The 25,807-nt window shown below is 47.5% G+C and overlaps 2 protein-coding genes across 6 annotated transcripts in view; one reads left to right on the top strand and one right to left on the bottom strand.

The window, feature by feature from the left end:
- Position 1: 1 nt before the first annotated feature.
- Positions 2-25,807, bottom strand: part of Snx30 (sorting nexin family member 30) — a 127,039-nt gene continuing 101,233 nt past the window's right edge. Inside the window, exon 9 of one of the 3 annotated variants that reach the window (XM_087547969.1) lies at positions 2-3,669. In XM_087547969.1, coding sequence (XP_087404095.1) covers positions 3,628-3,669 — 42 coding nt within the window. In that variant the 3' untranslated portion in view covers positions 2-3,627. 3 annotated transcript variants of the gene reach the window in all.
- Slc46a2 (solute carrier family 46, member 2) lies at positions 6,862-24,146 on the top strand. 3 transcript variants are annotated; one of them, XM_087547970.1, is made up of 5 exons: positions 6,862-8,874; positions 10,171-10,254; positions 10,889-11,045; positions 15,068-15,152; positions 21,989-23,363. In XM_087547970.1, the coding sequence occupies exons 1-4, from the start codon at positions 7,740-7,742 to the stop codon at positions 15,132-15,134; spliced, it is 1,443 nt and encodes a 480-aa protein (XP_087404096.1). In that variant the 5' UTR covers positions 6,862-7,739; the 3' UTR covers positions 15,135-15,152; positions 21,989-23,363.

The following is a 25,807-nucleotide window of genomic DNA, read 5'->3' as shown; positions in this document are numbered from 1 at the left end:
GTAATTGTTGTCGTTGAAGCTTACAGCCTCTGTCTTCTAACCTAGGCCTAGTCCTGGAAGCTCCTAGCCTCTGTACAGTCTTATCTAGGTCTAGATATTTTCAGCCTCTAAGACTTGCTACTGAATGAGCTCACCCTTTCTAGCTCTTTCTGATCTCTGGATGGCTGATTCTACTCACCTGTTCTGATTCAAACTCATCTCCAAGCTGACTGATTCAATCTGGCTTCTCTCACTCAGCCTCTCCTAAGTTGTTCTGCCAGGAAGTGTTCTTGAACCCCAAGACCACCAAGAAGCTGATTCCCACACAATCCCACTAGGGTCTTTATTTACAAGCAAGAGCTTGGGCCACTCTGCCATCTCTGACAGAATGGGAGGGTGCAGCCCTGAGCTCTTAGCAGGACAAGGCTCTATAGGAAATGGTAAACAAAGGAGGGGAGCTCACCCTGGCAAGTATCTAATAGAATAACTATTGTACACAGACAGGTGGGTGCTCTGAAGCAAGACTGTATACAATTATAAAAGGTCTGGAAGAGCATCTGAAACAATCAGACTAATCTTTGATTCACTGTTGCTAGGAAGTAGCTAGGCAGTAACTCTGGTCAAGGACAAGCGTGGGGGTCCTTCCTGGTACTTGGGTGCAGCTTGGGTTCAACTCAGGTGAAGTTCTCAGGCTTTTTTCTTTTAAAATGGAGGCTGGTCCCAAGAAAGAGTAGGTTCGGGCTCTCAATACTAACTTTGACAGGACGTTCAAATCTTCTGGCTCCTGCTCATTCTCTGGGTCAGTCGGTCTTCACTTGTATCTAGTTTGTTCTCTCTTCAACCTGCCTCTCTATAACTGTCCTGGTAAAACTGACACTCTCTCTCTCTCTCTCTCTCTCTCTCTCTCTCTCTCTCTCTCTCTCTCTCTCTCTCTCTCTGCTTACTCTTAAGTAGCCTCTCTCTTCTCCTGAGAGTTGGGCATATCCTACTCTGTCAAACCTTTGATTCATCCCTTTGTCTGCCACTTAATTAGACATCACTTTCAAACACAGGTGCTTCTTTCTACAAACTAATTTACTGTCATTGTTTGGGATTAAAGGTGTGTACTAATGGTGTGTGGGTATTCCAACCAGAAGGATTAAAGGTATGTGTTAAGGGCTGAATCTCACCACAACTGGAAACAGTTCTTTTTTTTTCCCCCAGCAAATAACACAATCTTGGGTTTCAAATATCTTTAAATATCCAAATATTTGATATTTACACAATCTTTGGTGATCAAATATCTTGCAAGAGACAGCAGCATCCTAGTCTTGCCCTCGAGGCATCAAGAACTTCAGGCTACATAAGAAAGGAATAAAGCCGGTCTGGGTGATGCGATCTCAAGAGTATCGTGAGGAGCCTGGTTGGTGACAGGAGAGCTACAGCCTACAGAGTAGTTCTGACTCTCATTGCAACATGTTTCTTGGTCAGACCTGCTATCTTGGAACCGACAGTAACTGCAAGAAGGAGTGATCCAGGAAAAAAAAAAAAAAGAATGAGTCAGAGAGCATGATGGTTAATTAGGTCAACCACGGCACCTTCTTTTGGGATTAAGACAATGATTGGAAACTTCTAGATGCTGCTCTCGTGTTCTGGAGCAGCACATCCTAAATCTAGAAGCTACAACCTTCACGGTCCACTGCACAGAGAGGTTTCTCTGATGAGGCCTGAGCTGCACTAATCTCTGGGCATAGAGGTATTAATTCAAAAGGGAGTTTCATGCCATGCTCACTTAGCAGAATAATAGCTGTGGGTTTGGGGAAGACTGCAGATAAGAGGGGGCCACTGCACTGATAAAGTCAAGGCAACTGTGGCTGCTCGTGCAAGAGCTAATCAGTTGACACACCAGTGGGCGAGGGAAGGAGGCTCACAGCTGCAGGTATTGACAGTCGGAGGGAGAGTCAGTTTCCTTTAAGAATGTGGCCTTTGGTAGGTAAGCATGTTCCCACAGATGGCTTTACGCGCATGAGTGTGAGTGAGTGTGAGTGAGTGTGTGTGTGTGTGTGTGTGTGTGTGCATGCGCGCGCGCCCGCGCATGCTCGCAGTGGACCGTGGTTAATGCAGAAACACCACTGCAGAGAAGTCTGGGAATGCTCAGCCACAAGCGGGACATCTGGATCATAGGCTGCCTCTATGTCCCCATGACTTATCATGGAAGAGGTGGCAGAAAGGTTGTAGCTTCTAGATTTAAGATGTATACACACATATATGTGTATCACAAATTAAGCTTAGTGGGTTATACAAGCGTGGTGTGGGCTGGAGAGATGGCTCAGAGGTTTGGAGCAAGTAGTGCTCTTGCAGGGGACCCACCTTCGATTCCCAGCACCAATAGTCAGGCGGCTCACAACCACCTGTAACTCCAGTTCTAGAGGACTGAATACCTCTGGGCCCCTGGGCACCTATACTAAGTACACATACCCCTACACAGGCACACACACACACACACACACACACACACACACACACACACACACAGTTACAATAGATACCTTTTTTTAAAAAGAAGACAGAGTTGGGAGGAGATGAGGGTCAAGGTGTACCTGGGAGGAGTTAAGGGAGGGAGGGTCAGGGGTGAGTACAATCAAATCCATTGCATGTACGTGTGAAATTCTCAAAGAGTGGATAAAGACTAAATCACATACACAAAAGGCTGGCGGTTGACAACTTGGTGATTATTATAGCCCTTCAGTTATTAACCATGCCTTGGTTACTCTTCAGCCTTGCAGAAGGCGTGTGTGGGAGGTTACCGGTTTTAGATGAACACTTCTTAAATACAGACTTGAGCAGGAATCTGACCTAACGTTTAAAGTAGCCAATAGGGCAGAGGCAATATGAATGCACTGATGCCAAGCTGCTATCCTTGTTCCTGGTCATCCATCAGGCCTCTGCCGGCCGAGTGAGGAGGCAGCACTCCAGCAACCAGCAGCTAACTCCCTGTTAACCGTGGCTGCTCACTGCCGAGATCTGCCTGACTTCTTGGCTGGGTGTGCACGTCTCTCTCCGTCAGATCATATAGAATTGCACTGTATTTATTGAATGTCTGTAGGCTACAATGTGAATGTAGAGGTGAGAGGACACATTATGAGCGTTGGTTCTCTCCTTCCATCAGGAGGGAACCAGGAACAGAACCCAGGTTGTCCTGCTTGGCAAACAGACAGGCTCTAGTCTATTATGTATTTAGGTTTCATAGGAGAGCTCATTTTCCATTTCGGGGGGGGATGCAAAGGTTTACCTCAGCCCCGAAAAAACTAGCAATAAAAAGAACACCTCTGTCTTGCATGTCAGCTGAGGGGGTCTCTGTTTCTCCAGGTGCAGTAAATGGTTTTAGCTCCTCAGTCCTGTGGCCTGTGAAAGCCAGAGCCTGTGCCATAGGTCAGCCCACCCACGGGAGATGCGTGTGCTCTGGGACTTCTCCATGGTCCTTGCTTGGCTTTGTGCCAGCTCATGTGGAACTCAGTCTTCACCAGTCTCTGCCCAATAAAAGAACAAAGACTCACACTGACCGCCCATGAGAAGGGGAAGGGAATGATCCCAAATGAAATGGCAGGCTGTTTGACATCTTGCCCAGCTGTCTTTTTTGTTTGTTTGTTTTATTTTGATCCATTGAGTTTAATTGTGACTGCTGGCATGAACAAGAATGGGTCCCATTTCCTGAAACACAAGCAAATGGCAAACAGTTAAACACAGCATGTACATGTACGGAATTATCAAAGAGTAAGAAAAGGAAAGACAGGAACTGAGGGACACGTATAGAAAGAGAGCATGTTTATTCCTTATATATGTTGCTTATACATGTATATAATGCTAATATATGTTTATATGTGTGTATATATACACATGTATATTATACATGTATCATCCATACATGTGTATGCACATATATATGTTTTTGTGGTAAAATCTCCAACTCAAACAAGCCCAGGTAATGAAAACACAACTCAGTTAACATGAACACAAGATGGGCCTCTGCTCCATCTTCCTCCCACCTCCTCCTCCATTGTTCTCTCTTCTCCCCTCCTCCTTCTCTCCAAAACTTCCCACTGCACCTTCCCTTCCCCTGCCCAGTCACCGGCTCTGGCCCTTACTTTACAAGTTAAAATGGAGAGAAGCTTCAGATGAAGTCACCTGAGTACAGTAATTCACTCCGTGTCCCAGGCAGCCCCTCTTGGGGAAGCAGAATTAGCATCAAAATGCAAATAGCACCAGGGCAATTCACAACATATATGTGTATATATATATATACATATGTGTATACATGTAGCTTATAAATATATTAATTAATACATTGCTTATAAAAGAAATTATTTTATTTTTAAGAGATTTTTTATTTATTTACATATTTGAGTGCTCAATTTGCATGTCTGCCTGCATGAGCATGACAGAAAGGAGCATCAGACCTCATTACAGACAGTTGTGAGCCACCATGTGGTTGCTGGGAATTGAACTCAGGACCTCTGGAAGAGCAACCCAGTGCTCTTAACCACTGAGCCATCTCTCCAGCCAAATAATTTTATTTTATATTTTTTCTATGAAATAGATTCCTTTAAAATTTACATTTGTGTGTGTGTGTGTGTGTGTGTGTGTGTGTGTGTGTGTGTGTATCTCCTATTTGACTGTAAAGTACCTTGGATGTAAGCTCAGTAAAGAAGCTTTCAACCACACCTCTTGCTCATTTCTGCAATCCACCATTGAGCAACAAGTCCCTGCCCACGTCGACAATGATGTTTTTGGATCTCTCCATCCTGGTTGGGAAGGCATCTTCAGATGAATTGCAGCATTCTCTCCACAGCTGTAGGCTTTCAAAGACTGCCCGATGCTAAATACTGGCTTTCTGTATAAGCTTGTGCAAATTACTTCAACATCTCTGGTTTCAGCTCATAGACTTCCCCAGACAATTAATCGAATTTGTTAATATAATGTGCTTAGTACATGATAAGAGTTCAGTTAATGTTAGATGTCTCCTTTCTTCCTAAAACTGTGGGCTAGGGTAGGGAGGAGGTGTGCCTCACTTGATAGAGAGCTTGCCTCGAATGCCTAATGCCCTGTGTTTCATCCCCAGCACCCCAAAAGCCCAGCACCCCATGCTCACTATAGTTCCATCAAGAGGTAGAAACAAGAGGATTAGAACTTCAAGGTCACCATTGGTGTCATGGTGAGTCTGAGGCTAGCCTAGACCACATGAGATAGGTGGAGTAGAGTACCCTTATTCACATGGAGATAAGAAATGTAACCTTTTCTCTTTCATGAGGCCAGTTATAAGCTACAGATTAGTTTCCAGAACAATCCTCACAGCTGACATACAAGGCAGTGGTGCTCGCTTTATTGCTAGTGCTTTAGGAGTAGAGAAACCCCTTTCCAGAAAATCCTGGAACAAGAAATTTAAGATCACGGGCCTGTAAAGGATACTAAATCTTAATGTAGCAGAGAGTCAAGGCTCAACCTGTTGGTCCCAGAAGATGGCCAGGAGCCACTTCAGTTGGATCCATCATTCAGAGATGGAGAGGAGAGAAAGCGTGTAATGAGAATATCATCCAACCCACAGTAGTCCAAGTCGAGAAAGACATCATCGGACCTGAGAGTAGCTCATTTCTAGACCAGGAGATTCAGTTCTCAAATCTGGAGAACACCAAGGCTGGCCAACACCCAGCTTCTCCCAGGTCTGGTGTGAATCCGTAAGAGAGGTTTCTTATATTCCACAAAAAAAAAAAAAAAAAAAAAAGTGAGAGTTGAAAACCCATAAAACCTGCCAGAGATTGGGCAAGGTTGCCTCCTGCTGTTTACAGCAGCCAAGAGCAGACTCCATTGATCAAATGGCCGGAGTGGTCCTTCTGGTTGTACTATCGTTGATTGCGGAACTCTTGTGACCCAACCATCCCTGGAGTTTCTGCCACGCACGCACGAGAGCAGCTTGCTGAGTTGCCTGGTGCAGCCTTAGAAAACTATGTCAGGAATGGAGTAGGAGAGCCAGGCATGGGTTGGTGAAAGTAGGCCAAGGTATGGGAGAAAGACACAGCTGGGAGCCAGAGCTACAAGGCGCATCTCTCAAGGGGAGACAGGATACATCTTCCTCTTTGCAGAAGTCAGAGTTAGATCTGAACACCCAAAAGAGGGGGTTGACTGGTGACAAGGAGGAGAGAAAGCACCCCACTTAATACTACCAAAGGGGCACAGAATTACACAAGAACTGTCTGGAATCTAATCTCTCGCCACCCACTGTAGAAACATATGGCTTTTTAGACTCTCCCAGGCAGACTCATGTATCCTTGTACCTTTGAATTTCTGCCAGTTGTGTGACTATTTACCGTGCCAGGGTTGAAGATGGAGAGACAAGAACAGAGACCGAGTGATTTTCTAACCATCCATGTGGAAGAGAAAGGTCTTCTTACTCCTCGGCGTATTTAGATTCCTGCATTACCCAGGATCACCTCATCCAGAAGCGTGCACTTGAAGGAGAAAGCCAGGGGCCTGGGGAGCAGAACTCTTAGCCCAGGCTAGATAGGATTAAGGCTATGAGACAGGAAGAACAACTACGAGGAAGCAAAAAAGATCTCTGCTCCCATCTTGATTCAGACAAACCTGCTGACTTCAGTAAACGCCACCAGGAGTCCTGCCAGAGAGAGTCCAGTTTTATGCTGTGGAGAGGCATCTGGGACTGGAAGTTGAGGGAGGCTGGAATCCAACGAGAAAGGCCCATTAATACAGGTGCCCGAGGTAGGCACTGCTCAGAGAGACCGTTGACCTGAAGGAGTTGCCATCTAGATGGCTTCTTTGAAAGTCTGTCTGTGTTGCTAGCTTCTTACAAATGGGTCCTTGTTATTTTTAATATTTTTAATTAATCGATTGTGTGTGTGTGTGTGTGTGTGTGTGTGTGTGTGTGTGTGTGTGTGTTTCTGTACCACAGTATGTGCATGAAGGTCAGAGGGCAGCTTTCTGAGTCATTCTTTCCTTCCACGGGATGGGTCTCAGGGATTACCACAAAGCTTTATGGCCGCCCCTTTACCCGTTGAATCATCTTTTGTGTTTGTTTGCTCTTGTTTGTCTGTTTGTTTGAGACAGAGTCTCTTGTAGCAAACTTTCTGTGTATGAGAGGCTGACCTTGAACTTCTTACGGTTCTGCCTCCCTGTCTCAAGTGCTGGACTCACACATATGTCCCAGCGTTCCTGATTTACATGGTACTGAGATTAGAACCCCGAGTTGTGTGTGCGCCAAGGTTCCTGTTACTTCCAACAAAGAAAACTTGGCACCTCAGAGTTGCATCAAGCAGAAGCCTAAGAAAGCACTAGACCCCTGCCCAAACCTGCCTCCAAAGGAGGAAGAACTTAGAAACAATCGCTGGGCAGGTCCCAGAGCTCTCTTGCTTGACTGAGCTTCAGCGACTTTGGTACTCAGCTGTCGGGGAAGGCAGGTTGTCTAGGCTGCTCTAGGGGCGTGGGGGAGGGAGCCAAGCTCGCGAGTGCTCTGACCCAGTAGCTTCTCTGGGCTGTTGCCAGTCCGCTCTGCCGACCCGGGGTGGAGGTGGAGGTGGGGCGCTGCTTTTTCTGACCTGAGGAGGAGGGGCCGCAGTTAGGCAAGTTCCTTGGCTACTGTCACACAGCCACCTCAGCTCTGCTCTCGAGGCACGCACTTGAAACACTCTGGGACTGAGCCCTGACCCTCCAAATTTGGGAGCATCTCCCAGACTCTGCAGACAGCAAGGCCCGTTCCCTGTCACACAGGTCATATGGGTCCCGGGTTCACCTGTCCGTGGAGCGGCTCGCTCTCTGGCTTCCGGGTGAGGACTTGGATCGAGCCTGTGGTGGCTTCAACCCAGGTGGCCGGTTCCCTCTATGATACAGGACTACTTCTGGTACTGAAGGAGTCCTTTGCATCTGACGCTAGAGACTCCTCTAATTACAGTGCCAACCAGTCGCTGGGGGAACGTCAGGAGGACCAACAGCAGAAGGCCATCTCCAATTTCTACATCATTTACAACCTCGTGGTGGGCCTGACACCCCTGCTGTCCGCCTATGTACTGGGCTGGCTCAGCGACCGCTACCACCGTAAGATCTCTATCTGCACGGCGATGCTGGGCTTCCTTCTGTCCCGCATCGGACTCTTACTCAAAGTGATGCTGGACTGGCCACTGGAGGTGATGTACGGAGCAGCGGCGCTCAATGGGCTGTGCGGGGGCTTCTCCGCTTATTGGTCCGGGGTCATGGCGCTGGGATCCCTGAGCTGCTCCGAAAGCCGCCGCTCCGTGCGCCTCATCCTCATCGATTTAGTCCTAGGCTTGGCTGGGTTCTGTGGCAGTATGGCTTCAGGGCATCTCTTCAAGCAAATCGTTGGGCACTCTGCGCAAGGCCTTCTGTTAACCGCCTGCAGCGTGGGCTGTGCGGCGTTTGCCCTTTTCTACAGTCTCTTCGTGCTAAAGGTCCCTGAAGCTGTGTCCAAGCCCAACAAGGTGCACCCCACTGTAGATACTGTGTCTGGCATGATGGGCACCTATCGAACCCTGGATCCAGATCAACAGGACAAGCCTAATATACAGGCAAACCCTCCAACTCCTGGAAAAGAGAAGCCTTCCCAAGCCATCATTGCTCTGCTGTTTGTGGGCGCCATTGTTTATGACCTTGCTGTCGTGGGCACATTGGACGTTATGGCCCTTTTCGTGCTAAAGGATCCTCTCCATTGGAACCAAGTGCAGCTGGGCTATGGGATGGCTTCTGGGTACATAATCTTCATAACCAGCTTCTTGGGTGTCTTGGTCTTCTCCCGCTACTTCCGGGACACCACGATGATCATAATTGGGATGGTTTCCTTTGGGTCTGGAGCCCTTCTCTTGGCCTTTGTGAAGAAGACATACATGTTCTATATTGGTAAGTCTGGAGCTTAGGGAAGCAGGGTACTGAGGGCCCTCTGTGCCATGGTCTGATGCTAAGGGGTACTGTGGTCTAGGAGTCCCAGTTCAGTACCAGGGACTGAATTTGCTATCCAGGAGGTACAAAGGAAACAGGAATAGAGGTATCTGTATTGTGGTGTGTGTTACCTGTATTGCTGTCTGAATCTTGCCATGGCAGTACCCTTGGCTCTGGGCCAAGACATGGTCATTGGATCTTGGAGTCAGACGGAAGGCTCAACACAGCCTTAAGTGGAGATGGGATTGGGGTTCATTTAACTTTAGTAATAAATCATATTTATTTCATCAGAGTGGGGAGGTGTGCGTGGTCAGGAGACAACCTGCCAGAGTTTATTTTCTCCTCCCACCATGTGGGTTACAGAGATTGAACTCAGGTTCTCCATCTTGGCTGCGCACACCTTTACCAAGCTATCTCTCTCCAGTCTTCTCTCTAGCTTTAAAGAAGTAAGACACACACACACACACACACACACACACACACACACACACACACACACACAAACACACAAATTCCCTTAGTCAGTGCCAAATAGGGGCTTTTTAACAATGCCCACAATTCCTCAGTAACTGGCTCCTATGATACATTCCCACAAGGCAGTGGGCTGAGGTTTCCACTGGAGGACAGAGACTGGTCAACCCTAAGTAGAAAGCTCTAGACTCGTGCTGCAGCAGAACTTTCTACAGGTACAGAGTGGCCTCCGTCTGTCAACGCAATGTCCACTAGCCATGTGTGGCTATGGAGCATTTGATATGTGGCTAATGTAATGAAAGAACAGAGTTTAATGCTTATTTCATGTTAGCTTGCACAGGCCACGTGTGCCTAATAGCTAACAACTTGGAAAGGGAAATTCTAGATAGTTATCAAAGAATTGCCTCAGGCCATACACCTTGGAGAGGCAGCAAATAGCAAGATAACCTGGTGCCCATTTCCAGTTAAGAAAGCCTTGTACAGAGGACAGCGTGCCCCCCACCCCAGCCCTTCCCACTGCATCTCTGTCCTTCCTCCCCCTTCTTCCTCCCTCTCCCTGTATTTGACTAGTTAATAATGCCTTAAGGAAGAGAAGCAGCTGAACTAGAGACGGGGTAGAGATTCAGAGTCTGGGTCACTTGGGGCATTACCAGCAGAGAAGTCTAAGGCTCGAAGGCCACAGGGGCTGAGGGGAGGGGGGCTGGAGGTGAAACCTTTGCTTCCTTCCATCTCCTGGGTGGAAGCTGGACTCAGGTGAGAGGTGTTTCTCCCTCCCATCTGTTTCAGCCCGAGCTGTCATGCTGTTTGCACTTATTCCCATCACAACCATCCGGTCAGCCATGTCCAAGCTTGTAAAGGACTCTTCCTATGGTGAGTGAGAGGACTTTCTCCAGGGCGTCCTGCCCAGGCTGTCTCAGCTTGCTGCACAGACTTCCTGAAGACCAAGAAGTGGGTCTAGGGAGAGGGCTCAGCTGGTAACAGGCTTGCATGGCATCCTGGGATTGGATCTCCACCACTTGTAAACTGCTGGTGGGAATACATAGTCCCAGTGCTGAGGAGACCAAAAGGAGGCCAAGAGGAGGGCTCCTGGAGCTTTATGTGTAGCTCTGGCTCTCACACACACACACACACACACACACACACACACACACACACACACACAGAGAGAGAGAGAGAGAGAGAGAGAGAGAGAGAGAGAGAGTTCTAGAAGCATCCTCAAACTCATAAGGAACATATTGGTCTTTTGGAATGGAGAAAGGAGGGTGGAAAAAAACTCACAAAGCTAGTCACTAGAAATCCAGAGACAAAGAATGACATTTTGGGAAGCTCCAACTAGATGGAGACAGGACACTCATCAAATTGAGCCACAGCGACTGAAAAGGATTCCTTAGGAGAGTGTGGGGGGAGTGGGGGTGGGGGACTCCCGGAGCTGCCCAGAGACCAGGTAGGCAGAACAAGAAAGGGACAACAGCAGATCTGTTGATAACATTCCTCTCCTTCACAGGAAAGATTTTCGTCATACTGCAGCTGTGCCTAGCTCTGACTGGGGTGGTGACATCCACCATGTACAACAAGATCTATCAGCTTACGCTGAACAAGTTCGCCGGCACCTGCTTTCTTCTGTCTTCTTTTCTCTCCTTCTTGGCCATTGTCCCAATTGGGTAAGACAGAAACTGCCTGCTGTGTGGGTTGGGGCCGGTGCATAGGTCAATTGCAGACTTTGTTGTTGTTTTGGTTTGGTAATGATAAACTCTCTGACAAAGATGTTCCTTCAAGCTGAAAAGTCCAACGATGGCGCCAAAGATCTGGCTCCTTTCTGGCACTTCTGAGAGACGGCTTATTTATAGATGCTGCACATGCTTTCTTACCGGTGGAGGCCAGGTTAGAAAGCGGTTTGAGCCATTCTGACCTCTTTGGTTTGGATCCCTTTAGGCAAAAGTCACCCAGCTTGTCCCTTCGCTGTGCTTTGAAGGCACTCGGTGATCACTGAAGTGTGAGCTCCCCAACAAGGCCTTAGGCAACGGGTCCGCCACCTCTTCCTCTGGGAGGCAAGAGCATCAGCTCCAGGCAGGCACAGGCAGGGGGAGGACCAGCAGAGAAGACACAAGGGCTCCAGGGCCAGGCACTAGCCTAGTGGAGGGCCAACAGAATGGAAAGGAAGGGTTAACTCTGGCTTCACTAGAAATGAATGTAAATCACAAGTGAGTGAGTGTGTGTGCACGTGTGTGTACGTGTGTGTGTGTATGTGTGTGTGCGTGCGTGTGTATGTGTGTGTGTGTGCGTGCTTTAAATTTGCTAAGGAGAGGCTTTATTTTTAAGTAACTGTAGTTTTTATTTTGAGTGTTTTGTCTGCATGTCCATCTGTCCACCGTGTGTATTCAGCGCCCATGGAGGCAGGAAGAGGAAGCCGGGATCCTCCAGAATTAAAGTTACAGGTGGTTGTGAACTGCCATCTGGGTGCTGGAAACCCAACTCAGGCCTTTTGAGAGAGCAACAAGTGTTCTTTATCCCCCTTTATTTGCCTCATAGAATACACCCTGACCACAGTTTCCCTCCCTCCACTCCTTCCATCCCTCTCACCTCCTCTCTCCCCCAGACCCACTGTTCCTTCAGAAAAGAGCAGGCCTCCCAGTGATATCAACTGAACAAGGCCAGTAAGTGTTCTTAACCACTGAGCCATCCCCCCAGACCCAAGGAACCGCCATTTTGTTTGTTGTTTGAGAGATGGTCTTGCTATGAAGCTCAGGCTGGCATCAAACTTGCACCATCTTGCCTCGGTTGCCTATGTACTAGGATTGCAAGTATGTGCCCTATGTCTGGCAGGAGCCACATTTTAAAACAGAAAAGGTGGGCTGGGGCATAGTTTAGTTGGTACAGCGCTTGCTTAGCTTGTATCAACCAGTGTGGTGCCGCACACCTGTGGTCCCAGCACTCAGGAGCTGGAGGCAGGGGGATCAGAAGGTCGACGTCATCCTGAGCTACACAGTGAGTTTGAGTTCTGCCAAGACCATATGAGACCCTGTCTCCAAAAAGAAAAAAAAGATGGTGAAATTAATTATAATGATATAGCTTAATATAGCTGGTACATAAATGGCCCAACATGTGACCAGCACACACAATTAGGCAACAGGAATGCTTTACTTTTTAAAATGACCGAATCTTTGGGATCCGGTTATGTGTGGTCATCCTTACAGTAAATTCTGTTCTGTAGTCGCATTTTACGGGTTCGGTAGCCACATGTAACTACCACTTCCCCTGAATTGGGGCTTTCTCATGTACCAGTGGGGAGTAGCAATTAGAGAAATGTCTCTTTCAGGATATGCCACAAGGCACAACAGATTTGACACAGTCTCTCTCTTCAAGGTTCCTATATTAGGATTAGATATTAGTATTTATTGGTATTAGGAACAGCTGTATTGTTAACAGCAGAGTAGATAATAATTAAAGGCAGACTGTGATGAAGCTGGGGTTTTGGGTTTGTTTGTTTGTTTTGTTCTGTTTTTTGAGGATTTATTATTTTAAGAAGAGGGCATCAGATCCCATTACAGATGATTGTGAGCCATCATGTGGTTGCTGGGAATTGAACTCAGAATCTCTGGAAGAGCAGCTAGTACTCTTAACCGCTGAGCCATCTTTCCAGCCCAAAGCCGTTTTCAGAATCCTCACGCTATATCATACGTAGGTCTCTCTGCAAGGCTTCCTGTGATAGGCCAGTCAGTCAGTAAGGCTGCTCACTTTATTTGCTAGTCAAGGAAAATAAGACACAAAAAACAAAGAGGTAGGGATAGTTAGCCAAGCAGACTGAGCCAGGACTGTCCAACCTTTAGACCTTTTCATTGGGCCATGGCGGCATGGGCTGGACTAACTTGGTGAGAGCTAACCTGCAGTACAGATTTTTGAGGAGTCCCAACTCCCTAGTCAGCTTCACAATGGATTAATAACTTCACCCAAGTAACCAATCCCATTTTACTGAAGGTTGGCACAGCCTTTCTAACCCAAATAAACATCCAGAAACAATAGTAGGAAACTAGTCTAACTAGCCAATGTAGGTCATCACGTTATAAACAGACCAACAAAACCGATGACTGGTCCCTTCCCAGTTTCACATGGGTTGTGCTAAGCAGGCCGGCTTGCCTTCTTCAGGAAGAGGGTTGAGGGAGCACGGATGTGATGCCCTAACCCTTCACCCAGTGCACTTGCATCCAGCCATCTCTTTGTGCAACAGTTCCTTAAAATGATTTTTACATTTACTCTGTGTGTGTGTGTGTGCGCGCGCGCGTGCGTGCGCGTGCGTGCGTGCGCTCATGCTGGCCCTGCCTAATCCCTATAACAAAAGGGAGGTATTGTCACAACCCCTGTGGGAGTCTGTCTGTCTTCCCTTCCTGCTCTTCTTTACATGAACAGGGAGATGCTAAGGAAGTATTTGTGGGTCTGCTGCTGCCTCAGCCTTCTTCCCTATCCCCCCACCACACACACACACACACACACACACACACACACACACACACACACACACAAGAGCACACAGGTACTCACGAGGTTCTCTGTGTTGCTCCGAGAAAATATAATTCACCAAAAGAGGATGATTTCATCTTCTCCAACCTGCACACTTAATTGAATTCCTATCCCATCTCCATCCTAGGCTTTTAAAAAATGGTACTAACAAATGCATTAAATATTTTATATATGACCTTTCATAAGGATTCCACTGAGGTAAATATTATTTATCCCTGTTTTGCAGATGAGAAAACAAAACTCCTCCCTTTACCTTGCTCTAAACTGAGCTCTGCTTAAGCTCCTGTATTTTCCCTTCATAGCACACTAGTTGGTGACCACCCATGTTGATCTATTTAATATGCTTCCAGTAGATGCTTGCAGAGGTCAGAGACCATAGCTGTGTGGCTCCCATGTGTCCGCTGTGTTCAACAGAGAGCTCAGCACCTACGAAGTATTCTAGAAAGATTTGTATAATGAATAAATGCTTTGTCAAAAAGGCGTGGCCGCTGAGGCTGGGCTATAGCTCAGTTGGTAGAGTGCTTACGTAGCATGGAGGAAGCCCTGCGTTCAAGCCCCAGCACATCATAAACCAGGCATCTGGGCCATCCCCATCATCCCAGCTCTCAGAGGATGAAGGCAGGAAGGTCAGGAGTTCCAGGCCAGACTCAGCCTAGGCTTCCCGAGACCTGTCTAAACAATAATGAGAAGGATTTGGGGCCATGAAGATGACTTGGGAAAATACTTGCTGTGTAAGCATGGTGATATGAGTTCAGGTCTCCAGTATCTAAGTAAAAGCAAGTGCAACCCCAGTGCTGGGGAAGGGGTGACAGCAAGAAGGTCCTCAGAGGTAGCTGGCAACGGAACTGGTTGGGATCAGTGGAGGTTAACCTTGCTATTGGGATATTCGTGGGAACTCATCACTAGGCAGGAGTGTGAGGCAGAGTTGTTCACCACCTCACTGGAGATGGGGACTGCTCAGACAGGACCTGGAAAGCATCTGCAGAGTTCCCTAGAGCCAGGCTTCTCACTCAGTAACAACGCCTTGATGCACTGTGGAGTCAGCCTATCTCTCCATCGGTGAGAAAGAGGGGTGGGAGCTGACTCAGACACGGGTGAGGAGGAAGAGTGACCTGCTTTGCCTCATTCCAGCTGTCCCTTTACAGCTCTCTTCTGCAATTTCTTACAGTGTTGTGGCCTACAAACAAGTCCCGGGGTCACGACAAGGAGAGTGTGCGGATACACAGAGGAGCTGAAATGCCAGCGAGAACAAGGTTCTGCCCGTGAGACCCAAGTTCCAGTCTTCCCATAACCCTCGGGTCCCTAGTGGGAGGGAAATCGCCTTCTGGGTGTTGCAGGAAATTTCCTAGTGCTCCTCCAATGCCTCTGCTAGGCAGAGGTCAGGCCTGGGTGTACCAGCTGCTGGCTCGGGCATTCTGGGTCCTGGAGGGCTTCAGGCTCCAGCCAGCCAGCCCCTTACTTCCATTGCTATCTTAACGATGCCAGTGGAGGAACATGGGGATCGTGCTAGTTCTATGGAAGACTGTGACTAAAGCCTAAACTTCACCAGCCCAAGGGGAATGAACACGAAACGGACAGTTTGCTAAAACTGACAACAGTTTTGCACACATGACAACAGTTTATAAATTAATATAAAATCTTGGGGAAAAAATGAGCTTTGTTGGCCGAGCTTTCCTCGGCTGGAAGTAAGAGCAATGGAGTGAAAGGTGGTGCTGCTACCTTTGTTGCTTTTCTTTTTCTTTTTTTCTATTTTTTGTTTTTTTAAGATGTTCTTTTTTATTTTATTTTTTTCCATCTTTATTAAATTGGGTATTTCTTATTTACATTTCAAGTGTTATTCCCTTTCCTGGTTTCCAGGCCAACATCCCCCTAACCCCTCCCCCTCCCCTTCTCTATAGGTGTTCCCCTCCCCATCCTCCCGCCATACATGTTCACTGGGGGTTCAGTCTTAGCAGGACCCAGGGCTTCCCCTTCCACTGGTGCTCTTACTAGGATATGCATTGCTACCTATGAGGTCAGAGTCCACGGTCAGTCCATGTATAGTCTTTAGGTAGTGGCTTAGTCCCTGGAAGCTCTGGTTGCTTGGCATTGTTGTTCATATGGGGTCTCAAGCCCCTTCAAGCTCTTTCAGTCCTTTCTCTGATTCCTTCACCGGGGGTCCTGTTCTCAGATCAGTGGTTTGCTGCTGGCATTCGCCTCTGTGTTTGCTGTATTCTGGCTGTGTCTCTCAGGAGAGATCTACATCCGGTTCCTGTCAGCCTGCACTTCTTTGCTTCATCCATCTTTTCTAGTTTGGTGGCTGTATCTGTATGGGCCACATGTGGGGCAGGCTCTGAATGGGTGTTCCTTCAGTCTCTGTTTTAATCTTTGCCTCTCTCTTCCCTGCCAAGGGTATTCTTGTTCCCCTTTTAAAGAAGGAGTGAAGCATTCACATTTTGATCATCCGTCTTGAGTTTCATGTGTTCTATGCATCTAGGGTAATTCAAGCATTTGGGCTAATAGCCACTTATCAATGAGTGCATACCATGTGTGTTTTTCTGTGATTGGGTTACCTCACTTAGGATGATATTTTCCAGTTCCATCCATTTGCCTATGAATTTTATAAAGTCATTGTTTTTGATAGCTGAGTAATATTCCATTGTGCACATGTACCACATTTTCTGTATCGATTCCTCTGTTGAAGGGCATCTGGGTTCTTTCCAGCTTCTGGCTATTATAAATAAGGCTGCTATGAACATAGTGGAGCACGTGTCTTTTTTATATGTTGGGGCATCTTTTGGGTACATGCCCAGGAGTGGTATAGCTGGATCCTCAGGTAGTACTATGTCCAATTTTCTGAGAGAACCTCCAGACTAATTTCCAGAATGGTTGTACCAGTCTGCAATCCCACCACCTTTGTTGCTTTTAAATACAAAGATCGTGGCTGGGGCAGCAGCCCAGTTGGTGGTGTGCTTGCCTATCATGCACGAAGCCCTGGGTTCAATCTTCTGCACAACATAAGCCAGGTCTGGTCACACAGGCCGTAGTCCCAGCACTTGGGAGGGTGGGGCTGAAAGATCACAGCCCATAGCCATATTGCCAAGCTGAGACCAGCGGGGATACACAAAATCCTGCCTCAAAAAATAAACAAACAAACCAAAAAACCCAGGAACAGCACCCACCACCAACAGAAAACAAAACCCACCAAATCCCAGCAGACTTCCTTAGCGAAATGCGCAACTGAACGCTTTCAGTCAGTATCTTCCCGAGTGTGCGGGGTAAAGATGGGATGGTGAAGATCAGTTTATTCTGAGTTACTTAGTCTGATTCCTTTGCTTACAAAGCAGAATCACCTTTCAATAAAGTCAATATTCACAGTTTGAATTCAAATCTTTCTCTGATGGACTCCCCCTGTAACTACAGAGGTGGCACTCTCAAACGAAAGTGAAATATTTGGAGAATGTACTTAAATGTCAGGGCATTGGGTTGTTTGTGTCTGACTCCAGGCAACAATCAAAACTTTACTTCCCTCCTCCTCTCTCAAAAATCTCCCCTTCATCCTCCTTGTATTGTTAACTCTTGAGGCCTCAAAGGCACCGTTCTTCGTTATTTAATGTTTTATTTTTTCCCACAGACCCCAGAATTTTTCCAACCTGAGTCCCCAAAGATAACCCTAACCCTTCCTTTCCCTCACACAGCACTTTGACTGCTGCATCTTTTCTCTCTTCCCTGACTGATAAAATAGCAGGACCTCCACCTCCCAGGCTGTAAGGTTCCAAACCACCTCTGAGCCAGTCTCCTTTCTCACAGTTCTCTCTTAAATCCCATTACAACCTCCTCAGCACTTCTTGCCGTGGTTTTAATGGAGGTCAGAGGAAACTTGCACGATGTTGTTCTCTCTTACCATGTGGGGCCCGGGGATTGAACTCAGTTCCTCAGGCTTAGTGCCAAGCACCTTCACCTGCTGAGCCATCTCCCCAGTCCTTGCCACGGCTTTGGCAATTTATTTCTATCCATTCTGTGCCTTCTGAACGGGGAGGGGAGGTTCATAAACACTCCTTAGTAAGTCAGCCGGCCAAGCACATAGAAAAGGCTCGCTCACCAACATTTCACTTAGGTGGATTTGAACTACAGCAGGAGGAGCCCTTCCATAAGGGCCCTCATACCGGAAGTGCCCACCATACAGGTGCTTTGTGTACATAATCGCTAGTTTGTCAAGAGCCCTCTAGGGAAGGCTGGTCTGTACCTCAAAGGGCATAGGCTCAAAGATGGAGCTATTCTAGAACCACAGTTACTGAGACAATGGTGATCAAATCTCGTCTCTCTATTCCGTCTTGCCGCCCCATTTTCTATCACTGTAGTATTAAATTAATGGTGTTGCATTAATAACTGAATTAACGACTGGATGATCACCACTAAGCCAAGTTCAGCATCATTATGAAGCCCTTTCCAATGTCTGACTTCTCTTTTTAAGACAACAATCAAGGCTACGTAGCCTTGATTGACCTGGAACTCAATATGCTGACAAGACTGGCCTCAAACTCAGAGATCTGCCTGCTCCTGTCTCCCATGTGCTGGGATAAGAAGTGTGTGCCCTACATTCGGCTCCATTTTAACTACATATTCATGTGAGTGAGTGCGGATGAGGAGGTCAGAAGAGGTCCATGGATGCCCTAGAGCTGGAGTTTCAAAGTTTGTGAGCTGCCAGACACAGGTGTGGATTCACACTGTGTCATCGAGAAAGCAATAGAGCTCTTTACACTGAGCCTCTCTCCAGCCCTGGCGTCTTACTTAGAAATGCTAATGCTCTATAAACTGTAGGCATCCCTTCTCGTGCCTTGAAGGTGCAGCAGGAAAGAAAAGCAATAACCAAAAACCCCAACAATAAGCGCTGCCCTGACCCAGAATATAATGATTTGCTATTGTTCCGTGCAGGAAGAAATCTCTGTATCATCTGCCTGGCAATCACAGTGACGACACAGCAGTTTCTTCATTTGCCACTTGTAAGATGCAGGAGAGGGTAAACCGAGGCAGGACCCATAGCAATGTGAATGCGAAGTTTGTGTGTGTGCCTGTGTGTGTCTTTACGGTCACTCTAGGTTTTGATTCTCACAAGCAAATCATCATGTGTTCTGAGAAACTTTTAAAAAGCCCCAAAGGCAGGTGCCTTGTTCCCAGGCCTAAGAGACAAAAGAGCACCTGACCCAGGCTAAATAAAGCATCTGTCATAGGTTTATTGGTCCATTACTTAAGTTAACTGAGGTAAAGAAAAAATTCTTAAATTTGCAAGCTAATAGTTAATAGTTTACCAAGCAATACAAATTCTTTGTTTACCTCAAAATGTAATACTAATTCCATAGTAAACAACAAACAGAATTTCTTACATACAGATATACGAAAAACCAAAGTGGACAAGAACCTTGTGCCAGCATCAAAAATACAACAAAACAACTTTTTTTTTTCTTTTTATAATCTCTGGTTCCACAACGAAGAAAAATGGTGACATTCTTTTTGGTAGTTTCGTGAGACAAAGACTTGGATCTGTAAATAAATCACTTTCTTATCAACACGCATTCTCTCAAGCACTTATGTTCACAGCTTTTGTTTTGGCTTAATGGCAGCATGGAGAGAAAGCACACAGCGAGACCATACCTCAGAAGCCTGCTTCTATCTCTGGAAGTTTTAAAACTAAAGAACAATTTTTAAAAATTTAAAAAAAAAAACACCACAGTCCAAAATTTTGTTTTAATCCCCCCTTAACAGTTAAAATATGAGTTAGAAAGTTTGCTGGCAGTTTGTTTTGTGGGAGTCTGTCAGATGTAGGCTGTCTCTCCATGTATTCCTGACTCACGCATGAAGGGAACAGGCACACAGAAATACAGTGAGAAGGGACTCTGAGGGAAAGGCCCAGCCCTCAGCATGGTCCAGGAGGACAGTGCTAACTGATAGAAGATGCTGGTTTGTACTGGTTTGTTCCCCTACGAAGGCCCAGCTGACACAGTCGTTGCTTTGTTACACCAACCCACAGTCTAGGAAAACACCCTCCTCCTCCCCTCAGCATCTTGGCAGAGGTTGGGTCTGAGGCTGGGGGACCAGTCTGCCCAGCAACAGCGTGCACAGGTCTTAGCTGCTCTGAGCTGGACTGTGGGAGCCCAGAATCACCACATACCTGGGCGGTTCTTCAGGGAGAAAGGTGTGTGCAGCTCTTCACCCTGGCTTTACTATTGAGTCAAGGGAACAGGTTTTATGCTATTTGGCATTTCAACCTTTGGAGAGTCTCTCTCCCAAACGGGCTCTGGGACCCATTCGCAGAGACAGAGTAAACCTGTCATGCTGTCACAAACTAGAGGACTTGTTGAAGCTGTGTGATTTGTCACTGCTGACACTGTCTCCCAAACCATGCCAAAGCACACTACATTCATCTTTCTCACCCGAAAACATCCAGCAGTACCATGGTCCCTGTTTCCTGGTATTAATTCAAATACTATTTGGCAACAGCACAATTTAATCTTGCCACCTGAAAGGCCCCCACCTTCTGGCTGGAGACTTAAGAGGACTGCAGCTGCCTAGAGTAAGTGTTTACACCAGCTGCTTCCAAATGTAACGCTTTCCACGTGGACGTTTAAACACTAGCGGCAGAGCGGCAGTTAGGAGGTACTGACAAATGGTTAGCGACTGCAATTAGGCTTCTAACAATGTGTGGCATTTCCTGGGTGTGTTGGTTTTCAAGTGCTAAAAAGATAAGACACATCTGATTGATCATCTAAAGGTTCCCTCCACAACACTCATTTACAAACTACAGAAGTTGAAGACTACTTGGGTGACACGAGCTTTTGCCACACACAGTCATACCCAGGAATACTCAGACAGATAAGACTGCGAACAGTCTGCCCCACAACGGAGCCCTCGCCTCAGCCTTCTAGACACAGAGTCCCCGTCCTCTGGTGTGTGCAACCATGGAGACACCTTCAAACGGAACTCTGGCAACCTGGAGTGGGTCAGTGAAATACTGGATCCCTGATTATTCACTAAACTGTAAGCAGGAAAGAAGCATGCAGCCCTGGCATTCGGACTGCAGCTCAGCTTGGTCAAGGAGAGGTCATTTTCCTCAACTATACTGCAAGTGCCCACTGCTGCCTTGAGCAGAGAAGACCACAGGCACTGAGAAGGCATATCCATCTGTGGCCACCCTGAAGGCTGTAGAAAGGCAGGAGGCCACCCCAAATCCCCAGCATAGTCTTATACACGAAGATGACCAAGTCACATACTTAACGAGAGCCTCTGAGGGAAGGTGGGACCCAGAAGGGTGTGCCCTGCTCCAGCCACAGGCAGCAGATCCTGGGGGCGGGGGGAAAATCACCCTTCAAGATTGCCAGTTTCCCCTGATCTGACAAGGACCCTGTTCCAACCCATCCCAAGACCCAAATCAGGAGGGCCAACACAGCCTCTCAGGCAGTCCTTGCCTTCCTCTACACACCCCAGTGAGCTCATGAGCTCCCTTGACTCAAATGACCTCATCGAAACAGCCAGCTTCCTACAGCTTCAGTGCCACAGGACAGGACAAGTCACGCGGCCTCTGAGTGCTTTGTGGGTGTTGTCCCAAAAGACAAACACTGTCGTCATGCCCACTTCTAAAATTAAAATGTCCACAGGGCCCTCCCCAGAGGCTGTAGTGTTCACACACGGTTTCCTCCTGTTTACAGGCTAAAAGAGCACATTCTACTCAACAACTAGGGCCCACTCCATTTGGTATAAAGAGAGATGTGTCTCACATCCCGCTCCTATCCCAGGCAGGCTAGGTTTTCTTCATTCGGCTAAGGGAAATATCTGGTGAGGTGAGCAGCAGCTTGGAGAAGTGCCAGCCCATCCGGACCATGCTCAATCACTGCTGAGCTTAGGAGTGGGTGAAACCTGGCCCCACACAGGCTGAGGGGTCATTCCCCTCTCACTGCAGAGCAAAGCCTTCTTGTTTTGAGCAGCACAGCCTAGATTCTTCTTTTAAATTCCCAACATCAGTAGTACCCTTTCTTGCTACAAACCACAACTGTGTCCTAAACAATCAAGTCTCTCAAATCTCCTTGGCTTTAAGAATTCTCTTTTGCCTTTGCAGGTTTCTAACACGGTGAAGAAGCCCTCCATTTCTCAGGACCTGGGCAGTTGCTATGGCCAACTTTCATCTCACCAGCATGTGTTCAAGCCTCAACAGCTATGGCTATCCCTCTGCCCGTGATACCCTCAAGGCAAAGTCTCATGGAAAATAAGTCAGAGGAACCTGTGACTTCAGGGCAAAGGCTCTGAGGCTCCAGAAGTAACGGAGCCTCTCTGGGGGCATTTTGGCACTGTAGTATCTGAGCTATGCTTCATGTAGGGAATCTTTTTTGTGATGCTTCTGACTGGTGAGTTTCCAGGGACTGAGAGAGCCTCAGGAGCAGGGAAGTGGAAGGCCTCCTTCACTGTCTCCTGCCCCTTTTCTTCAGGCCAGCCTCCTCAGTTTACCAGCTGCCATCCTGAAGAGAGAGACAAGAGCGCTTCTTGTGCATGGGTGTCCCTGGCTCTACCACTGACATTGTTCCAACTGGAAAGTCTCCATTATCCCAGCTCTTTCTGGAAACTCAAAGCCCAGGGACATTGCCTACCAACCAAATAAACAGCACAAGACAAACACTTCAAGATGCCATGAGAACCATCTCTCATGAGGGAATGGCTGAGGACCACGCTTCCCTCCATACATTTTCCAGTGCAACCGGAGGCTGTTTCTATGGGACTTTCTTCTTGTGTAACTAACCAGCACACGGGATTGACGTGGGGTTTTGGCAACTAGCTGGTCATCAGATTTTAGCTTCATCATAATTCTTTCTTTAGTTCTTTCTACATTATATCACTGTATGCATCATTACATCACTATATGCATCATTACATCACTGTATGCATCATTACATCACTGTGTTCATCATTACATCACTGTGCAAGTATCAAGCATACAGTCCACAAGGCAAAACCTCATGTTTCCCAAAGATGGACATCACCTCTGGCGAGTCTGGTGTCCTCTGATACGCATGGATGGAGGTCTGTTGGTAACCAAACGCATGCCCTGACTCTCCCACGTTCTGGTTGACTCTGAGCGTACCCACACCAGCCCGGTGGTTTGGAGGTAGAATGAGACGCCGACTCGCTGGAGGTGGGGTGTACAGACTGTTCTTACTCTTCTGCTTCAGTGGGCCTTTTCTATTTGTACCACAGACAATTCACAGCAAGGGCTCTGGGGTGGCACAGATAGGTTTGGGCAAGTACCGATAGATGTGGGGATTATTATCTCTATCACGGATCTGTCAAATCTGAGAGGACAATTGCTTCATGCTGTCTACCTGCGGTCCCATGGTGTCCCCAATGCAGCTGACTCCATATTAGAGGGAATTACAGGACTTAGCATGCTGGATGATGATTGGATTTGCAAATGAACTTGTATATGAGGCAGTGCTTGACTGCTTCGCCTTAAAAACAAAGCCCCTTCCGTATACCTGCAGCCAGATCTAGGGATTTTTAGCAAAGAGCCAGAGATAAAAGAACACAAAAATGCAGCTTCTTTTTAGCAAGAGCAACGGTATGGAAGAGAGAGATTCTTTCTGATTGTTGGCTTATGGCAATTTGGAAAGCTTCAAATGAAGACTTTAAGCACAGCTGCAGCCCCCAGATTTTAGCTACAAATGAGGATTTCTACATAGCCAGAAGCAAAGAGCACGATGTCGCTCACTCTTCTCGTCTCTGAGGGACCTGCAGATGCTGTTTTCTTTCTGGCCACAGAATCGTGAGGGTTAAAACACTCATGTAGAGCAGTCACACTGAGTTTACACATAGTGACAGCAATAATGCAGCACACAGCCCTCACCGCAAGGCTGCCCAGACAGTCAGCGGGCATGGCAGACAGATTAAATGAGACATTTTTGGTGAAGTAAAGGCAAATTGCACAAAGCAGACATCGGAGCTGGGGCTTGGCACACAGGAGTGTCATTGACAGCAGCTGTTTGCAAACAGGTCTAATCCCAACCATGATGACAGTTAACACGGAAAACACACACACCAAGACCTTCACAGAGAAAAATGCACCTTTTTTTATCCAGTTCACACCAAAAAGCTTCTCCTCTGCTGCATTCTGGGGTCAGAAACAAGATCCTGAGGCATCCATTAAGGACAAGGACGCTGGCTTGCTCACTCAAGCATCGATGCTCCCAGACACAGATTTAGGTGGCCCCGTGTGAACCAGAAACAAGTACATAGATGCCACTCATCACGAGCAGGCAGTAGACCTGCCACAGCCACAGCCACAGCCAGAGCCGCAGCCACAGCCACAGGCCACTGTAAATTAAGGACTTTCCGAGAGAGAAGGTACCTACACCTCCTTCCATGCTGGGTCACATTAATGCCCTCACGGGTAAAGTGCAGAGCTAAGATGTCTCCACAGCAAGCCGCAGCTGCCCTCTTCATGCCTCCCCATGTCCCCGAAATGCAGGACTGGGGTTCTGTCCCACAGTGGCAACTGGGATGCTCCCAAAGTGATGTCACAGGTCAAGTGGGGGTTATCCTGCCCCTCAGTTTCAAGTCTTCATAGTGTTCCATTAAGAGGTTCCTTCACAATATGGAGGTATGCTTCTGCTGAGAGATGATTACAGCCTCACAGACTCCAAGGAATAAATACTAACTGAAAACAACTGGGGGTGGGTGGGGAGAAAGTACACACTCAAGAGGTGGTGTTGTGCTGTTTTCCCACGGCGACCTCTCCGGCACTGCAGGGACATTCAGGTTCAGGGTACCATGCCCTGTGGAGGCAGAAGAGTCTTTTCTCCAAAACCAAAGCTACTTGGCCTCTTGTTTCTCTTGCAGTAGTGGAATAATCGACTCCCACGCCATGAGGCACTGGAACGAGAGCAGCACACAAGGTCAGCTGCCAAATCCTGACCCTGCTGGGCCACCTGCTAGTGGTGCCTACGTCTGCTATCAATACTGTTATCAATAGGGGACATCAATACTGTTATCGATAGGGGACATGCATGACAGGTGTTTGTCTGAAATCCGTCCTCTTATCTTTATGAAGGAGCCATGTGTTTACAAGGCCTGTAGGCCTTCGTGATAGTGTGGAGCCAACACCCAAGAGTGCAAAGAATCCACGCTAAGAAAATCTTTACCTAAGCAAAAACCAGACTAGGCAGGAAACTGTTGGTGAGGACACCAGTTCTGAGAACTGATAGAGGCATTGCTGAAGGTATGGGGCTTGTGTAAGGATGGAAACACAGAGTGACCAGACGCCTGAATCAGGGTGGGTGGCAAAAGCTCTTGTCACCTAAAGTTTGGTTTTGCTGGTTTGGGCCACTTTTATATATTCCCCAAAGATTGGGGAGCAGGGAGTCTGGCAGTCTTTACATTTATTTCTGTGTATGTGAAGGGTGAGGGCACACATACCATGACATGCTTGTGGAGGACAGAGGACAACTTTAAGGTTCCAGGGATCAAACACAGGCTGTGAGGCTCGGCAGTAAGCACCTTTACCACCCCAGTGACCCACGCACTGGCCCCAAACTCAGGTGTTCTTAGGCCCATGTCCTGCCGTGTATTTTATAGTCATTATCATATGGGTCACAGAATATGAATGCCCACAGATGCTCCTTTCATTCCAGATCCTTCTGACAGGACAAGAACTTAGAAGACTTGGGTACTGCCTGAGAGTGGCTGACCCAGCAGACACATCTCTCCCTCTGAAAAGCCTTTTGCAAAAGGGAAGGGCAAGCCCACTGTACTAGACAGACTTAGGGTGAGGAAGAGCTCTGCCCTGAGTCACCTGGGGAGGAGGTCTGCAGGGATGGGTGGAGAGAGGCAGCGTGAGGTCAAGCAGAAAGAGGAGTGGCGAAACCTCTCTCTCAGACCTTCCTTGGCCACT

The sequence above is a fragment of the Rattus norvegicus genome, chromosome 5, assembly GCF_021556685.1.
Source record: "Rattus norvegicus strain SHRSP/BbbUtx chromosome 5, alternate assembly SHRSP_T2T, whole genome shotgun sequence".
NCBI lineage: Eukaryota > Metazoa > Chordata > Mammalia > Rodentia > Muridae > Rattus > Rattus norvegicus.
This window is presented reverse-complemented; position numbering and strand designations above follow the sequence as displayed.